The following is a 17,291-nucleotide window of genomic DNA, read 5'->3' as shown; positions in this document are numbered from 1 at the left end:
ACTGAAAGTCACTTACAAAGCTGAACGTCAAGCTTAGAAACCTGCAGAGGAGCTGATCTCTTGCAGAAAGTTGTCTACCGGCTGGCTCAACCCTCACAAAACTTGCCTCGTTTCTGTGATTATCCTGCATTTTGTTATCTCCTGGTTTATTGCTCGTTTGAGCTGAACACTAACCAGAAAGTGTGCAATTTAGATCAAAGGGACATTTAACAGATTTGCTTAATATCAGTATTTATATATAAAGACGGAAACCTCATTTAAAAAATACTTTTAAATTAACGTGCGGAGCTGGTAACAAATATTTCTAAAAGCTGTTTGAAAGCTCAGTTCAAAAACAATTATCCAGATGATCTAAACTGCCTGGATTATTTACACCAAATACGGCATATCTCGCTTCGTTCTCTATGAACTCAGCAGCAACTCAGCGCAGGGTAAAAAAAAGAACGTACATCTTTTAAAACTTTTGAGAGTGAGCCAAAGCAAATGGTTATTTTGCAAACTGCATTTTCCTCCCACAAAGGCTTAAAAACAAGCTACATATTATCCCTTATTACATCCCCCTACCTAATGCATTTTTTACCTGCTTCCAGTCGGAAGGTAGTAGCATTTTTGTATCGGTTGCAGGGACCTTGCTATACGAATTGACCATCTGCAATTAATTCGCACTGTATAAATAGTTTTGAAGACTGAATAGTTTGCATTCCGAATGGAACAGTCTATTTTTAGCTCTTGGAGCTGGCTTGTTTTGTGTTCTCTGTACAAGCAGGAACATTCTTTTTTCTTTCTTTTTTAAGTGCTTTTTTTTTTGTTGGTGCTTAATTAACTCAAAAGAAATCATAATCAGAGAAGACAACAGGAAGAGAAATCCAAATAATCTTAAAATTTCTCGGAGAAGCTGAAGATGGCTGCAACGCAAGAAAAAAGTCTCCGGAGAGAACAGTTTTTGCAAAGTTGTTTTTCCTACCCCTTCACGCATTATATAAGTGCCTGTTTCTCTTGTACCTATTGATTACAGAGAAGGCTGGCTTGTAAGAGGTGTGGCAAAACGCTGGATAAGAGAATCTTGAATACAGCAAGGGCTATTCAAGAGAGAGTTATATCTGGAAAACTTTGCGATAACAATGCAGGGTTAGAAACAGAGGCAAGGCATAGGCAAATATTTGACAGCATTACTTTTCCTTCAAATTACTTTGTGAGGATTTAAGAGTTGTTTATCTTCCACACAGGGGGAGCCAGCCCCCACCCACAAATGGTACACTGCCTGTGATTTCTTTCTCAAGAGAACCCCATCTCTGACATGTGCTGGAGCGACAACTGTCAAACACTTAAAATGGGCCCGTGCAAACAAAAACAAACAAACAAAACCCTTTGCATAAAAACAAAAGGTCATTGTTTGGCCATTACATTACTGTGTAGTTTATTATAAGGTGTATAAAAAAGTAACCACAGTACTTTTATATATATACGTATATATAATGCTATCAATTTAAGTTTGGATATAGCAAATTGCAGGCCCCTGGACCTTGCTGTAAATTTTGCTCTCTCGTGAAATCTCCATTTTGCCTCACTGGCTCCTCTCCTTACGTCTTACACTCGTGGTATCATCTTACCTATGTCTCTCTTATTTTTTTCCAGATTCTCTAGGTAACCAGGAAGTATAATATCATCACACAAATGCAATTTTCATTCTATTTCTTATGCTTTCAGTTTTATAGGAAATACATCCCTAATTAGCAGATACTAATGACTTGATTTGGTTTTGGCCAATCCTTGGGATCTCCTCAGTATTTGAACAGTCTAATAATCATCCCTGGAAAAATGTGTGGGTATCCAAAGCCCACATAATTTCCCCTCATCTTTGCAAGCCCAGGATCGTTTCACATAGGCCTTTCAGGAGCATTGCTTAAAAGCTGTAGCAGTAAAGTCTTTGTATGTTAAACCCTGACCCAAGAGTTCTCCAACCCACCTCAGACGATTGGAGAAAGTAACAAATGCATTATTTCCATTTGTTGTGACCACTCAGACATGTTACTGGACTAGAGAAAGGAGTAACACTAGCAGACAGCTAGCTCCAACATTTATCTGATGAATATGGGGACATCTTATTCCATAACAACAAAAACAACATTTATGCCTCGCCCATCTGACTGGGTTGCCCCAGTCACTCTGGTCGGCTTCCAGCATATATAAAAACATAATTAAACATTAGAAAACTTCCCTATACAGGGCTGCCTTCAGATGCCTTCCATAGGTTGTATAGTTACTTGTCTCCTTGGCTTGGGGGTCACATAACTCCATACCCTTCAACATAAGGGTGTCCTAAGGAAAAGAGGGACATTCCAGGATCAAATCAGAAACCGGGATGGCTTCTGTAAATCCAGGACTGTCCCTGGAAAATAGGGAGAATTGGAAGGTCTGCACTAGTTGGCCGGCATTAGAACTCATGCTAATATTTGTGGATCTCTGTGGTCTGAATTTTTGTCAGTTGCACAGAAATCCTATTTGCGAATCAGTTCCGACATGCAGAGAGTTGAAGGGCATAGTTGGGAGACAAGCATCTGTGTGGACTGAAGTAATGGAAACAGATGGCCCAGCTAAAGCACAAGGTAAGCATTGTCAGGAGAAGTAAGTTATGAAGGGATTAGAAAGTCCAGACCTGTCCAGCCAGCTCAGCAGTGGCCGAATGTGCTTTTATGTTAATGCATCAGGATTGGGTTGGTTGAAAGTTCATAATAAGCTTTGGACTGGAATAGGCAACAGATTAAACAAAAATAATATTGATATTGAAGGGCAAATTTAAAAGGATGTTAGATCTAACTAGTTAGCGGACTGGAACGTTGGTGTGTGTGTGTGTGTGTGTGTGTGTGTGTGTGTGTGTGTTTGCGCGCTGCTTGCCAAGTGAATCACATACAACATGCTTTGTGCTTTTTCATAAAGTCTTTGTGGAATTTATATATTTTCACTGGCTATTTTCAGCCTGCTCCTTAAAGTAAATAAATAACAAACCGTGGGATTTTCAAGTTGGTAGAAATCACAGCACCTCTGCCACCCATTTCTAGTTCCTTGCTTTTTTGATGTGTGTGTGTGTTTGTCCGTTATTGGGAACCGCTAATTTCGTTCTCAGTGTATAGTAAAATAGAGTAACGAACAGGATGGATCAAGAGACCTAGGCTGTGCCCATATGGTGGTGGTGGGATTATCTCTCGCACAATAGGTAGCTCAGGTGTTGGGTTGGAATAAACGACATTTTCTCATCATCCCAGAATGGTTTGTGCAGAAGCAAAAACTTTCCTACAGAAGCAAAACTTTCCTACACTCAGGTCTGTTCTTTTTGTGCACACATTGGTGCAAGGGTGTCTACAGATGAGCAGCTTAAGTCTTCTGCCTTTGATTCCTAAACCATTTTCTCTCCACATTTGTGAGAGGTCCTTGATAGGGTGGATCTGTTTGGTGTGTGCATGTCCCAAACCCTTGGTTATTACATAGGCACTCTCCACGGCTGTGTTTTTCAAACTGGGCAAGTACACAGGTAGTTCTTCACCAGTGTGCACAACATCTTTTTTTAACAAAAATAAATAAATCCCAGGAAGTGTGCAAGAGCAAACTTGGTCAGCTTGTTTCAGAACAGGGGAAATGAATGGTTGGGAATTTGGAAGTGAGGGAATATATACAAAAGAATTATTTACAACATGTCTCTTTTTTTACAATGAAAGCGGATGAAACCTGCAAAACCTGTTAGGCCAGAGGGGAAGGGGGACAAAAAACGTGTGTGTGTGTGTGTGTGTGTGTGTGTGTGTGTTTAGAGACAATGGGCAGCTGTACTTTTTCCAATCCATTTTGAATTCTGTAATGATGGATGGCTTTCCTGAGGCTGTGGCCACTTCTCTAGAACCATGTTTGTGCGAAAGGTCTTTCCCCCCAAATCAGCAACCCATTAAAACCCAGGAGTTTGATTTGGTCTGTATGCAAGGCAAGGTTTGTTCCTTATCCCAGTGACTTATTTATTGACCATATTGTGAAGTACATGAGTTTGGGTCATTATTCATTAAATTTCCCTACTCATTTCAGTAAATGTCATTGATACGGACTGGGTCTGTCCCATATACCACGTTTATTTTTCTTCTTCTGTGTAAGGTTGTACTAGGTAAAGTACTTCTGTGGCAGATTACTAATGTTTTGTAAACTTCTTAAAGCTTAATATCCCCTTCTAAATCTACTCGGCTAACTTCCCCCTCCCCCAGCCTAGAGCTAACCACTTGTTTCACGGGGAGAAATACTTGCAAGCAGTTATATGTGTGTGCAGCCTGCTTTCGGCTAGAACTATTTCACCTAAGACAGATAATGGCTTGGTTTGCACACAAACCTAAGGCAAACTACAGGTTAGTATGAAAAACCAAGTGTGCTGGTGCACATTCGGAAAACTGGCTGCTCTGCTCTTTCCCCTGTCCTCCTCCTTCTGCATTTCTCAGAGCTAAGTCATGATTTAGCTTAGTGTTACATCTGAGCCAAGACTTGGAGTTTGTCTTGCAACCACAGAGCCTAGGACTTGCCGATCAGAAGGTCAGCGGTTCGAATCCCCGCGACGGGGTGAGCTCCCGTTGCTCGGTCCCAGCTCCTGCCAACCTAGCAGTTCAAAAGCACATCAAAGTGCAAGTAGATAAATAGGTACTGCTCCAGCGGGAAGGTAAACGGTGTTTCCGTGTGCTGCTCTGGTTTTGCCAGAAGCGGCTTAGTCATGCTGGCCACATGACCCGAAGCTGTACGCCGGCTCCCTCGGCCAATAAAGCGAGATGAGCGCTACAACCCCAGAGTTGGCCATGACTGGACCTAATGGTCAGGGGTCCCTTTACATTTAAACAAACCACAAGCTTTAACCCAAGGTTTGTTATTGGCTTAGTGGACATGATTTATTTGGAGGAGACAAACCATGAGTCTGGGTTCACAGAGCAAACCACTTTTTTGAGAAATACGTTTTGTCACCAGTGTAGTCTTCCAAACTGGACATTCATTCTTTGGAACCAATAGTGTGGTCCCAGGCAAATGGTGATTGGCTTCGCCTATATGTATCCTTAGTAGATTTGGGCTATCTATTCCTGGCTCTGGTCCATGGGGTCACGAAGAGTCGGACACGACTAAACAACTACACAACAACATCATCCCTGGCTTTGCTTGATAATTAGGTTTCCTCTTTGTTAATAACCAAGTGAACTCCATTAACTATTTACTACCCTACAGTCTGCTATTTGGCTTAGGAAAAGCGACTGGCTGCATTCAGAGAGACTTTTAGATCTTAACTTGCGACATGTATTGACTCTGACAAACGGGGTTTTGTCACCAGTGTGACTCAATCCGCAACCTAGTAGTGACTATCAACCCTCCATGTATTATCAACATTAAATATTCCTAGATACAGGGGAGTATTTTAAATAGCAAGGTTCAATGCTTTCCCATCAGCTGTTATAGAAGGCCAGTTTACTACTTGAGAGTTTGTCCTTGTGAAAGCAACTCAGTTGAAACATTAGCCCATGTTTGCCCATGCTATAATTTTTATAAGGATATAAGATCATGATTTATCTCCCCTGCACTTCCTCTACACTTGGGAAGTCAGATGAATTCTACGTTTCAATTTTAACGACAGACTCCAACCCTAAGATTACAGAAAATATAGCCAAGCTCTTTGCTGTTGGCATGAAAACTGGGCCACAATTATTTAAAGGGAAGATGAGTTCAAAGTCAAAATCTTTGACATTTTTCACTATTTCTGATATATTCGTGGATTTTGTTATACTCTTATTTTAAAAGGTACAATTTGCATGCATTTGTATGGCATTTTCCCTCTGCTGCGGCTGTCTTGATAACCCCGTTCTATATTTGATGTTTACGGTCTGTTGAAACTGAATGTGAATGTCAAGCTTCACTGGTGTGTATCTACGAGCTTTTGAACATTTGCGAAATTAAACTTGGATTGTTAGCATTCACGTGTGAATGCCAGCATTCTCCATATACTACCATCTAGAATGTATTCTGTCAGATTCTGGCAAATACATACACTGTCCTAAAAGAGATGAAGGAGTACTGTTCCTAAAATAACATTTTAGCATCAATTTTGCTAACTCCAGCACTAGACCTAGTGCCAGATCCTCATCTGGGATACATCAGTGTAACTCCCCCTGCCTATTTTATTTTGACAAAAGGCATTTCAGATGTAAAAATAGCTGCACTGTTTTCCTCCAGCTAATGCTCATCAATTTACAGATCAGAGTTCTACTGTTAGTGTGTTGGTTTTTGTTTTTTTAAATAAACAAGTTAAAATTTTGAGCTTTATTAGCGGACTTTGAGCCAATAAGGTTAAAAAGGCGTATGGAACTGCTATTATATAGGAGGCTAAAAGCACGATGGTGGCAAAGTTTCATTAGGAATGATCGCAGTGCAGTCTTTTCTTATTTGTCTCTGTTAGAGGCCAGGAGAAGTTATAAAAAACATGAGATAGTCCAGACAGGGATCTGAGCCAGGGTTTAGCCTCTCTTAACTATTGGGCTATAGGAGGGCCTGGCTTCTAAAAGATGGGTCGCCCACGCAACGAGGAGCCACTTCCTTATGTCTTTTTTTGGAGGGGACGGGGATCAGAGAGGGGCCAAGAGATGTTGATGCTCGTATTAGAAAACAACCAAAACAACTCCTCCGATTGGTGACTAAAAACTCAAACAACAACCACCCCGAAATATTTCACTATAGAATATGTGATTGCACAATTGAAATGATTGGCAGCCAGTCTGGAACAGAAATAAATGGGTCTGTACACAAACATACACACTAAAAGAACCTGTTGCTTTCCTAAAGAACTACGACTCCCATCATTCCTGGCGACTGGCTCTGCTGGCTGAGGCTGATGGGAGTTGGAGTCTAACAACATCTGGAGGCACTCAGGTGCCCCATCCCTGAAATATGACAAAGGTATTGCTGAAAAGGTGGTTTTTGATTAGGGAAAGTAACAGAGTGTAGCATCATGCAGCTCTAGTGGGAATTCGTTCCAGATCCTGTACTAAGTTTTATTTATTCATTTATTTGTAACAGTGTTTCTATACTGACATCTTGTATCATAAAACATTGAGGTGCTGTACAGCAGTAAATATGAATACAATAAAGCAAAACAGCCTGAAAACAAGACAAAATGATTGTTCAAATAACTGGATAGTCATTTTTTAAGAATCAAACCAAGTAGGCATAAAAAAACCCCCACGAGTGTTCAAGACATGTTAACAATGAGGGTGCCTTATGAAACTTTAATGGTAGTATGGGACTCGCCACACTAATGGCCAATGTCTAGTTCAGGCCAGTCTGTAATATGGGAGACAGCTAAGAGTGCTCTTCCAGAGGATCTCACTGACCAAGCTGGGATATAAGGCAGTCCTTAGTCTATCCTGGACCCAAGTTGTTCAGAGCTTTGTATGTCAATAAGAGAACCCAAAACATGGATCAGTTGAATATGAGCAGCCAGTGCAGATGTTTTAGAGGTCTCGCATGTTGTCGGCTAAGAGTCTAACCAGTGCATTCTATACTATCTGGACCTTCTGAATTTATCATCATCATGGCATACACAGATACAGAGGTGTTACCCACGCAGTTAAAACTACTAAAGTAACCAGAAGCAACCATACGCACCTTGCTAAATCTAGCTCCCCTTACCAAATATTTGCTCCCTGTGCAACTGTTAACATGTCTTGACTATTAATTAACATGATTTACAGTGCAGGTCTAGACATGTTTACTTTAAAGTAAATCCCACCATGACCAATAGGGCTTTCTCCCTTGTGTATTTAGGATTGCAAGCTTTGCATGTTAACAAATATTTATCAGTGCCCTGCCATTTTGAAGAGGAATTGGGGGTGGGGGGGTCTGCTAGTTTAAATATGTGTGATCATGTAGCTTTGAGAAACTCTCCTGAAAATGTATTTTCCTTCCATGTAACAGTACAGACGCAGGTTCTGCGGAAAGCCAATGAGCAGTGTAGTAACAGAGGTTAGTGTTTTTAATACATCTGCCCGGCTGCTGTGCAACCTCGGGGAACGAGCATAGAATATTACGGGAATACTCAGAATTTTTATTCTGCACCTGGGGCAGGTGCACAGCTTGTCCTGACCATTTCAACACAAGGTTAATTCAAATCTGGCATGGAATTCAATGCCATCACATGCAAAGGCAATCACTTTCCTAACAATGACTCAGTTGTCAGTATATATTATGATATCTGTTTTGCCAAGTTTCCTTTTCTACAAAGCACATAATACTGTCTAAGCTTTGTCTACATTAGAGGAAATTGTGTTCAAGCTACTTGTCTGAATTTAAATCTTAGTGAGCTTTTGAGATTGCCCCATCGTAAAGCTGGATGACAAAACTACTCCATTGGTGTGTTCCAATAATGTCACCTAACAGTGTGTAGGGCTGCCATATTTTGAAGAGCAAAAAAGAGGACACATTTGCAGACTTCTACTTTTAACTATGGATCGCTATGACGACTCCCATTTTACATAACCATGAGAGGACGTGTCCTAGAAAAAGAGGACATATGGCAACTTATCAGGTGGCATTTGCTGATACCATAATAGATTATTCTTTTTTATGTTTCTGCCCGTATATGAATCCACAATTTTTCTGGTATTGTTGAGAAGGAATGGGAAGAAGCTGGGTGTTTTGGATCTAGACATTTTTTTAAGTGTGTTGATTGTGTCTTGGCTATGCTACCATAAGTTGTTCAGACCTCAACACATTAGGCCACAAGTCTTCAAAATGTTCATACCTTGGGCCCATCATTAGCCCCAATTTGCATGTTGGTGAATCATTTTAATTTATTTATTTTTACTATATATTTGTTTGGTGGTAGTGCTGCTGTTATGACCCACCTTAGATCTGGCCACCAGCTGATGACCAACACATTGAAAGCTGCTCTCTACCGAGTCAAACCAATGGTCCATATAGCTCAATATTTTCTACACTGGTTGGCAGCAGCGTTCTAGTGTGTCAGGCAGGGTCTGTCCCAATCTTGTCTGGAGAGGCCAAGGGCTGAACCTGAGACCTTCTGGATAGAAGGTAGATGCTGTCCCAATGAGCTATGTCCCGCCTTCTTCTAAGCTGTCTATCCAGTCAACTAAATTCTCACACAATCCACCTTTTCATGAAAATTCATCTGTAATAAGTTTACTAAAGTTGAACAGCAAGCAGTTTATAAATGCAGGCAATCAAATGCTTAGCGACAGAAGAAGGATTTATGGATTGTTGAATCTTGACTAAGATAAAAGAGATGGGCATGGGTGAGGTAAAAATACAATGCAAGGCCAGGCAATCCTGATTGCAACTCCAGAGAAGACAGCTCAAATGGGTGGCTTTTCTTCCTTCTGCAAAATAGTCTAAAGAGGATTAAATATACTGTACTACGGTATATAGGAATACAGTAGTAAGTCTATGCATGATGCTCAGCATCTACAAGAAATTTAAAAACAGTTCTAAATGCGGAAACTAGGGGGCAATATGACAAACACATTGCGGAGTTGGGGCAGAACAGGGATTCAGCAAAGGCAAGACAGAAATATTTTGAATAAATGACTGAGTGATATGAAAACAGGGATTACATTGATGGTATTGATAAGGATGCAGGTTACTGTAAAGAGGGCCTTCTCTGCAGTGGCACCCTCTCTCTGGAACGGTCTCTCCTGAGAAATAAGACACACGCCGACCAACAGTGGTACAATTCCAGCACACGTGGAAAACTTATTTATTTATTTACCATGGCTTTTGCTGGCTGCTGATGGGTGAGCTGTTCCGGAATTTCAAGGATATTTTTTTATTCTCCGTCTGATGGTTTATTTTACTGCATTTTAAATAGCATTTGTATTTTTTTATATATATTATCGTACACAGCCTTCGGTGCCCAGGTGACAGGAAGTGTCTAAATATTGTAATTGACAAACGTGAGAGATGTATGCCTCTGGTGAGGGTGTTGCTGCCATCGCTGTGGCAACGTTGGCAGAAATTTTTTTTAAAAAGCAAGTTACAGCTCAGGAAACTACCACTTTGCCTTCGGACTTCTGTTCCTCAGAGGTGGTGCTATGGCAGTGGTGGAACAGATGCATGGGCATGGTGGAAAGACCATTCTGAATAAGCATCGCCTTAACCTCAGTAGGTGTGATAAAATCCATAAAGCGGGGGGGGGGGGGGCTGTCCCTACATGCCCTGTGCAGACTCTTTTATTTCCTGAGAATGTTCACGAACCATCTAGAACATCAACAGTTTGGCCAGTGAGAAAATACAGCTCATTTTAAAAAGTGAAGCCAGACTTCTTACGGCTAGCAACTAAGAACATTTCAAAGACTGCAGCTCCCCGCCCCTACTTTCCATTTCTGTATTTTATTATTATTATTATTATTTGTTTAAAAGGGAAAAACTATATTCCTGTAAACTTTCCAAGTTCTTTGCTTTGCATTTATGCCTTATTTGTACCTCACTGAGTGAGGGCCATAACAGGCTGGCTTCGACTTCACTTTTGCGACATATAATTAATGGCAAGATTAGTGTGTAAACTGTACGTACACCGAATTTACACTTTGTCCTGCGATAGTCATTAAGGATCATGGGTATAGGGGGTGAAGGTCAGCAATTTTGAGGTTTTGTGTCAGCTGCTGCAGAGCTTAAGCACGGAAATGATGTGTAGGACATCAACACCCCTACCGATCACCAGTGTTCACATTGAGAGTCATCTGAGCACAGAATCATGGAATTGTAGAGTCAGGAAGGTGGTTAGGCAAAGTGAGGAGACACTTGGAAGTTGTGGCAGTGAAAGTGACCCCTGGCTCAATGGTGAGGGCCAGTGGAGAAACAGTGCAGCAGGATATGTGCTATAAATGTTATTCCGCTTATGTTTGCGGGTACAAAACCTGATGCCTGAGGCAGATGGCTGAGACCAGGTGACTTAGGCCAATCAAAGAAACGCTCTACCTTCTGACCTCAATTAACTGAAATATTTCAACATTGTGTTGCCCTGCCGCATATAGTAAAAATGTCAGGCATGGTCAACCTAGGTTGATCTTGGTTTCTGTTCTGTTTCTTTCCTTTTTAAAAAAAGAACTAGTAATATCCCTCTCCCTTAAATACAAATTATTTTTAATCCAATCAGACTTGGAGAGGCTAGTGCTGCAACTGTATTAAGGGTCAGAAAATACTAATTTAACTTTTTTTTAAAAGTAGTTAAATGTCTTTTTTAATGTCCTTTTTATTAAAACAAAAAGACCTCTGGAAAGGTCTGCTGGCCAAGAATTAAAAATAGCCCCAAGGTGGCGGGCAACTTTTCCTTCCTTTCTAAAGTGGTATGAGCTGGCAACTCTCCATTCCCTCCATATCTGCAAGACTGGCCAGAATCTTATCCACAAGGACTTGGGTTGTTTTCGTTTTCGAAAGGAGACAAAGGGCAATATAAAACTTGAACAAAACTAATCCTCTTCCTTTGCACATATAAGATTTCTGGTGTTTGCATTATCCAGGGGGAAGCAGTTCATGATGATATTGTTACCCTACAAAGGAGGGTTCTAATTTCGCTGGTTCTCCAAGCCAAAAGAAGACCCCCCCTCCCCCCCCCCGTTTTTCCTGCTTACTACAAACTATATGTGTGTGAAGGGAGAGCATATATACAATGAAGAGCAGTGTATGTGTTTATGTGTGTGAATGAGTGATACATGATTATTTAGCATTGTGTAGCCGGCTGGGCACAGCCACAAAATGGCTGTTGTGGGGCTGCATAGGCCAAACCAGTGTCATCTGGAACCGATCAGGAAGAGCACACCATTTTTCACACGTTGTGGAGTTTTGAGGGGATATTTAGAGGCCTTTCACAGGTACCATAGAAGTTACTGGTGGACATAGTGGCACAGCATCAGCAACCCTTGCCTTAAAAACAACATATTTGTTGTTCAAAAGTCTCTTTCCCTGAGGCATTTTTTACGAGATGATCCAGGTAACAGAAAGTTGCTGCTCTCTGTTGTGGTTATGGGTCCGGTTTTAGGTGCCTTCCTTATGTTTTAGGGTTGTTTTGTCAGCTTGAGGGCTTGTATGAGGTTGAAGGATAGAACAGAAACTTTTAAATAAATATAAATAAAACCCTCCAAGGTAGGCCAGTATTACTATTTTCACATTGCAGATCAGAAGCTCTATTTGACAAATCAGGTGCCTACTGAATACCACCTAATGATTTCACAGCTGAGGAGGGACTGGGAAGTTGGGAACTCTCCGTTTACGACTCACACTCTTAGCCATTACGTTTGAAGATCATATATGCTACCTCCATCTACTTATTATATGGGAACTGGATAGGAAAGATGCAAAACACACTTTTGCAATAACTCAAAAATAGGTTTCAAGCGAAAGCTGGGAATTAAAATGCAGTTAGAAAAGTTACTCACCTGTAAAGGACTGTAGCCTTAGTTTGAAAAATAGGCTCATATTGTTAGACAGTTGCATTCAGTACAGAGTTCTGAACAAAAAAAAGGAGCTGGTTGCATTAAACATACTGTATAAGTCCCTGGCATTAAATCAAGCCTTCACCGACACCTTGCCTTGCAACTAGTCAGTTTAGGCTGCCCTACTAACCTTCTATTGAACATTAGATCACAACCGTGGCAGTGGAATGAGTTTTCTTGCTCATCAAAGGAATTCACAGGCCGGTAGATAACCTGAACAGTACTGCAGACATATTCATCTCAGCATTTGTAGACGGCTTGTCCCTCCTAGCCTTCCTGAGGCAGCTCCACAGCCTATTAATTTTTTGTTCAAATTACAACTGATAGGAAGAAAATGTCACACCAGCAGCAGTCAAAAACAATGCAAAACGTTGCTATAAAACAATAACATAAAGCGTTGCAAATTATAAATATTAGCTCAAAGCAGCTAACGACCAGAGGTTAAGAATAGGGTGAGAATAGCAGGAGTTAACACTCTGCCCTGCATCTTCCATGTGGCACGTCAAAATGCAATGCCAGCTTAATCAGCACGGAAAATCCAGGGGCAGAAATCTCGCGCATGTGGCAGAAGCATTTTTCCTTCCCCAAAACTGCGCCCAGTGCCTGACACGTGTCTTGCCTCATTTCTCCCTCCCTTGGCCCCTCGTTTCTTCTTCCTCACGCTGCCTACAGGTGCCACTGCCGCTACTTCACCGCCCCGCTTCTCTTCAACCCATCTGACCCATGATCCCTATGCATGACCAGCAAGGACTTCCTCTCCCTTTTAATTACAGCTATTAATTTGCTTTAATTGCCCAGGAACCCCATCGTGGCTCAAGGGCTCGCAGCATTTGATCAACACGCCCCCCCCCTCCGCGCCGCATTTTAAATTATTTGAAGGCATTTTTGGTTACGCATTTCCAAAAGTTAAAGATCTGCCATTTCACCCGGTGCTTTCGCCTACCCCCGAAGCCTTTTTGGGGGGCCGTTGTTTAATCCTATTTTGTACAAAGTCCGCGTCGTGCTCGGGATCCTAATTCCGCAGAGAGAGGGGGCGTTGGTGAACAAAAAGGAAACTGAGGTTCCCTCCGCAAAAAAAAAAAAAAAGAGCAGCCAGAAGGAACTCCCCCCGCCCCGCGGGAAGCTAAATTTAAAACACACGCGCGCGCACTCACACAGCGCGCAAGCCCTGGGCGTGTCAAGAAAGGAAGGAGTCGGCATTGCAAGGAGGGCAGCCGCTGCCGCGGATCTGCGCGCCCCTCTCTCCCGGTGGGTGTTTGAAGAGGGCGCCTCCAAGGCAGTTAACTCCTGACGTTTGGGGATCATGTGAATGGTTGAGTTCCCATGGTTCCGTGTGAGTTCGCCTTGCCCCACCCCGTCTCTGCCTCTCTCGCCTTTCCCTTCCTCTGTCGAAGGCAACAGTAAAATAACAACCACCATCGCAATCCTAATAATAATCATAATAATAATAAATGCAAGGGGAGAGAGGAGGGGAGATAAAATGGGGGAGGCAATAAAAAGAGAGGAGGAGGGAAGGACGTAAATAAATAAAAGCTCCTCATCGGGAGAGTTATTTTCGTTTACTGGGGAGGAGATCCCACTTGCTTCCCCCCCCCCCTCTCTCGTTTCTCCTCCCTTCTTCCCTTTGCTCCCCACGTTTGCAAGGGGAAGCCAAAGGGGATTCGGCAGTCTGGAAACCGAACGGGAAAAGCGGGGAGGGAGAGAGAAAGAGAGCAGCGAAAGCGAGGGAGGGAGGGAGGGGAAAAACGAAGAGGGCCTCGGATCTCGGCAACCACCATTAAGGCGGAGGAAGAAACGACAACAGCGGCCGCCGCCGCGGAATATCGAGGGGGAAAGGAGGGGAGAGAGATACTATTTCCCTCTCTCTCCCCGCAAGCCAACCCAGGAAAGGAAAGCGGGGACTCGTTTGGCCAGCCAGCAGCCGAAGGGTTGGCTTTGACCCCCTTCGGGCGCTGCGCCCTTTTGGGGAGAGGGAGGCGGCGTGTGTGTGTGCGCGCGCGCGTTGCAAAAGGAGAAGGCAGGAAGAAGAGCGAGCGAGGAAGGCGAAAGAAGAAGAAGAAGAAGAAAAAGAAGCAAAGGGAGAGGGAGGGAAGGGACGGGAGGGGAAAGAAGAAGAAGAAGAAAAAAGAGGAGCGAGGAAGAGAGACAATTCTAGATTTTCTCCGTGCCCAGGATTTGGGGAGGTTTCTCTGCTTGGAAGCTGCTCTGCCGCCGCCGCCGCCGCCGCCGCCGCCTTGGACCTGGAGGATTATATATATAATATTATATATAGAAACAGAGACGTCTCTTAATATTCTCATTTCGCCCTCCCCCACCATTGGAGGTGGCGTGGAAGCTGGAAATATTTTTTTAAAGACCCAATTATTGTTATTATTTTACTGCTGCAGGGGTTGGAAAAAGGGGGGGGGGGAGAGAAGGAGGAAGGAGGCAGCTTTTTTAACCCGTGATCCTGCGGAGAATTTCTCTCTCCCCCCCCCGCGCGCCAGTGTGGTTCCCCCCCTTTTTTTTCTTTTTTCGTGACTGCCAATCTCCCTCCGTTCCCTACACCCCCGTCTTCTTCTATTCCTAACCCCCCCCCCCTTTTTTTCCCTTTTTCTCCGGATCTGCATTGCGAGAGGATCTGGTCGAGGTGTGGGGGAGAAAAGAGGTTGGAGGCCCGGCTTGAGCAGCAGCAAAGTCATCGCTCTCTTCCCCCCCCAACCCCTCCCCTCCCCTCCTCTTCCCCCCCCCCCAACCAACCCCGTAGTAGGCTCCGCACTCCGCTCCCTCCATGTCTTTAGACAGCGGCAGCTGCGAGTAAAAGAATAAAAAAGGGGGGGAAGGAGAGAGGCTCCCCCCCCCGAGATACACACAGCCGCCTTCTCTCCAGCCAGACCCGGTTGCTTCCTGCCCCACTCCCTTTTCCTCTCTCTCTCTCTGTATCTCTCGGCTGCGGGTGCCCCCTCCTTTGCGCCCCCCAACCCCCGGCCTTTCCTCCCCACCCCCACCCCTTCCCTTCCCCCCCTTTCCATTCCGCCCCCCCCAAGATGGGCTGCTTAGGGAACAGCAAGACTGAGGACCAGCGCAACGAGGAGAAGGCGCAGCGGGAGGCCAACAAGAAAATCGAGAAGCAGCTGCAGAAGGACAAGCAGGTCTATAGGGCCACGCACCGGCTCCTCTTGCTGGGTAAGGGCGAGCGGGGGGGAGGGCGTCTCTCTCTTGGGCGGGGGGGGGTGGGGGTTGAGGAGGCCAAGCGCGCCCCCCCCCCCGCCGCCTACCCGGGGGCGCGGGAAGGAAGCGCGGACGTCTTTCTCGAGGCCCGGGTCTCCCTGGGTAACGGGTGGCAATAACGGGGCCCAGCAGTGACTGGGCAGCAGGAGGGAGAGGTGGGGCCCTGCCTGCCTGCCTGCCAGCCAGGCCGCCTGCTCGCTCGCCTGCCTGCCTTCCCCGCGGGCTTCTCGGGGAAGCCTCCCCCGGCTTGGCAGGAAGGGAAAAGGAAGCGGGTCTCCAGGGGTTGGCGGCGAGGGAGAAGGGGCCTGGGAGAGAGTAGGCCTCGGGCCCTCAGCCGCTGGCTGCTCGTACTGCAGCCACGCTTGGGGGGGGGTGTTTTCAGTGGGGAGGGGTGTTTTGGTTTTTGGCCAGGGGGGAGGGGAGCCAGCTAGGCACTCGAAAGGGTCCCGATCCTTTCTGCTCCTTTTCATACGTTTCATGGACACGGGTGTGTTCCTTGGTGAGCAAGGAAACCCCTTGGGGTGGATGACAACGCTGGTTGGCCCTTTTCCTCTAAACCTCCCTCCCCCCCCCACTGTTTGGGACCCCCCCAAAGTGGATAAGTTGTAACTGGTAGCTCACCCTACTCCTAGGATTTACCTTATTATTACTAAGGTGACAGATAGGTAACATACATCTGTGGCCTTTTTAGACTGGTTTGCCCCCCAAACATGATTCACCACCTCCTGTTTCTGCTCCCCCCACCCTGTACTTCATAGGTAACTGCTGCATGGAGAAGAGGGCACAAACCACTGTTGAAAAGACACTGGTCTTTTGAAACTGTTACTGGTTGAGGCGGCTGTCAGTGATGTTTTAAGTGGAATGTCACTTTCATAGAATGTAATGTGGGGGCCTGTACAGGTAGAGGGGTTTTTGGGGGGGTGGGGGCTGCAGGTCATAGGATGCTCGGCACTTCAGTTAAGGGGGTCGCAGTTGCTGTGTGTGGGCCCTTGGTGGGGAGACTGAAGTGGATGATAGTAGCGGATGGGCGACAGGGAGTATGAAAAGAATCCAGCCTCACCCTTTTCCCCGTTTGGGAACGCTATACATGCACAAATCCTTACAGGAAGTGTGTGGAGGTGAGTGGGGCTTTGCAGTATTCTGTTGAGTTGGAGGTGGGGTGTATTCTGGATAAATGGGGTGGCGGTGGGCTAAGGTGCTTCTCTGGGGACTTGGAAGGAAAGGGGGGCTTAATGTGGACTCAGAAAAGGAGACTTCTGAAGGAAGCGGAAGGAAAGGTTTATTTTTAATACTGTGATGGACTTGCGTCCTTCCCTTTGTCACATTTATTGTTATCATTAACATTGGGGAAATACGGCTGGGGAATGAGCATTTTTGGCTCCATATATATTAATACCAAATGCTGGCCTATTTGTTTGGTGTGTTTTTTCCAGCAGATACACCCTTGGTTTATAACACTTCCCAAAGACCTCAAGCTAACATAAAATGAATATTCTGTTTTCAGACACGCAGTTTGTGTGACATTGTAGTATCTAATGGTACTGGAGTATTGCTTTTGAATGGCCTGTATTTTTTTTA

The 17,291-nt window shown here is 44.4% G+C and overlaps 1 protein-coding gene across 6 annotated transcripts in view; it reads left to right on the top strand.

Annotated features, from left to right (window-relative positions):
- GNAS (GNAS complex locus) overlaps window positions 1-17,291 on the top strand; it is a 165,495-nt gene that overhangs the window by 53,408 nt on the left and 94,796 nt on the right. For 2 of the 6 annotated variants that reach the window (XM_081867941.1, XM_081867940.1), the window contains exon 1: window positions 15,520-15,668. The exons of 2 other annotated variants lie outside the window; for them this stretch is intronic. In XM_081867941.1, coding sequence (XP_081724067.1) covers window positions 15,530-15,668 — 139 coding nt within the window. In that variant the 5' untranslated portion in view covers window positions 15,520-15,529. Of the gene's footprint in view, window positions 1-15,519; window positions 15,669-16,154; window positions 16,213-16,639; window positions 16,832-17,291 lie in introns of those variants that run through there. 2 more of the 6 variants (XM_081867943.1, XM_081867942.1) reach the window with 2 other exon arrangements.

The sequence above is a fragment of the Podarcis erhardii genome (genome assembly GCF_964252035.2).
Source record: "Podarcis erhardii genome assembly, chromosome: 6".
In the NCBI taxonomy this organism is placed as follows: Eukaryota; Metazoa; Chordata; class Lepidosauria; order Squamata; family Lacertidae; genus Podarcis; species Podarcis erhardii.
This window is presented reverse-complemented; position numbering and strand designations above follow the sequence as displayed.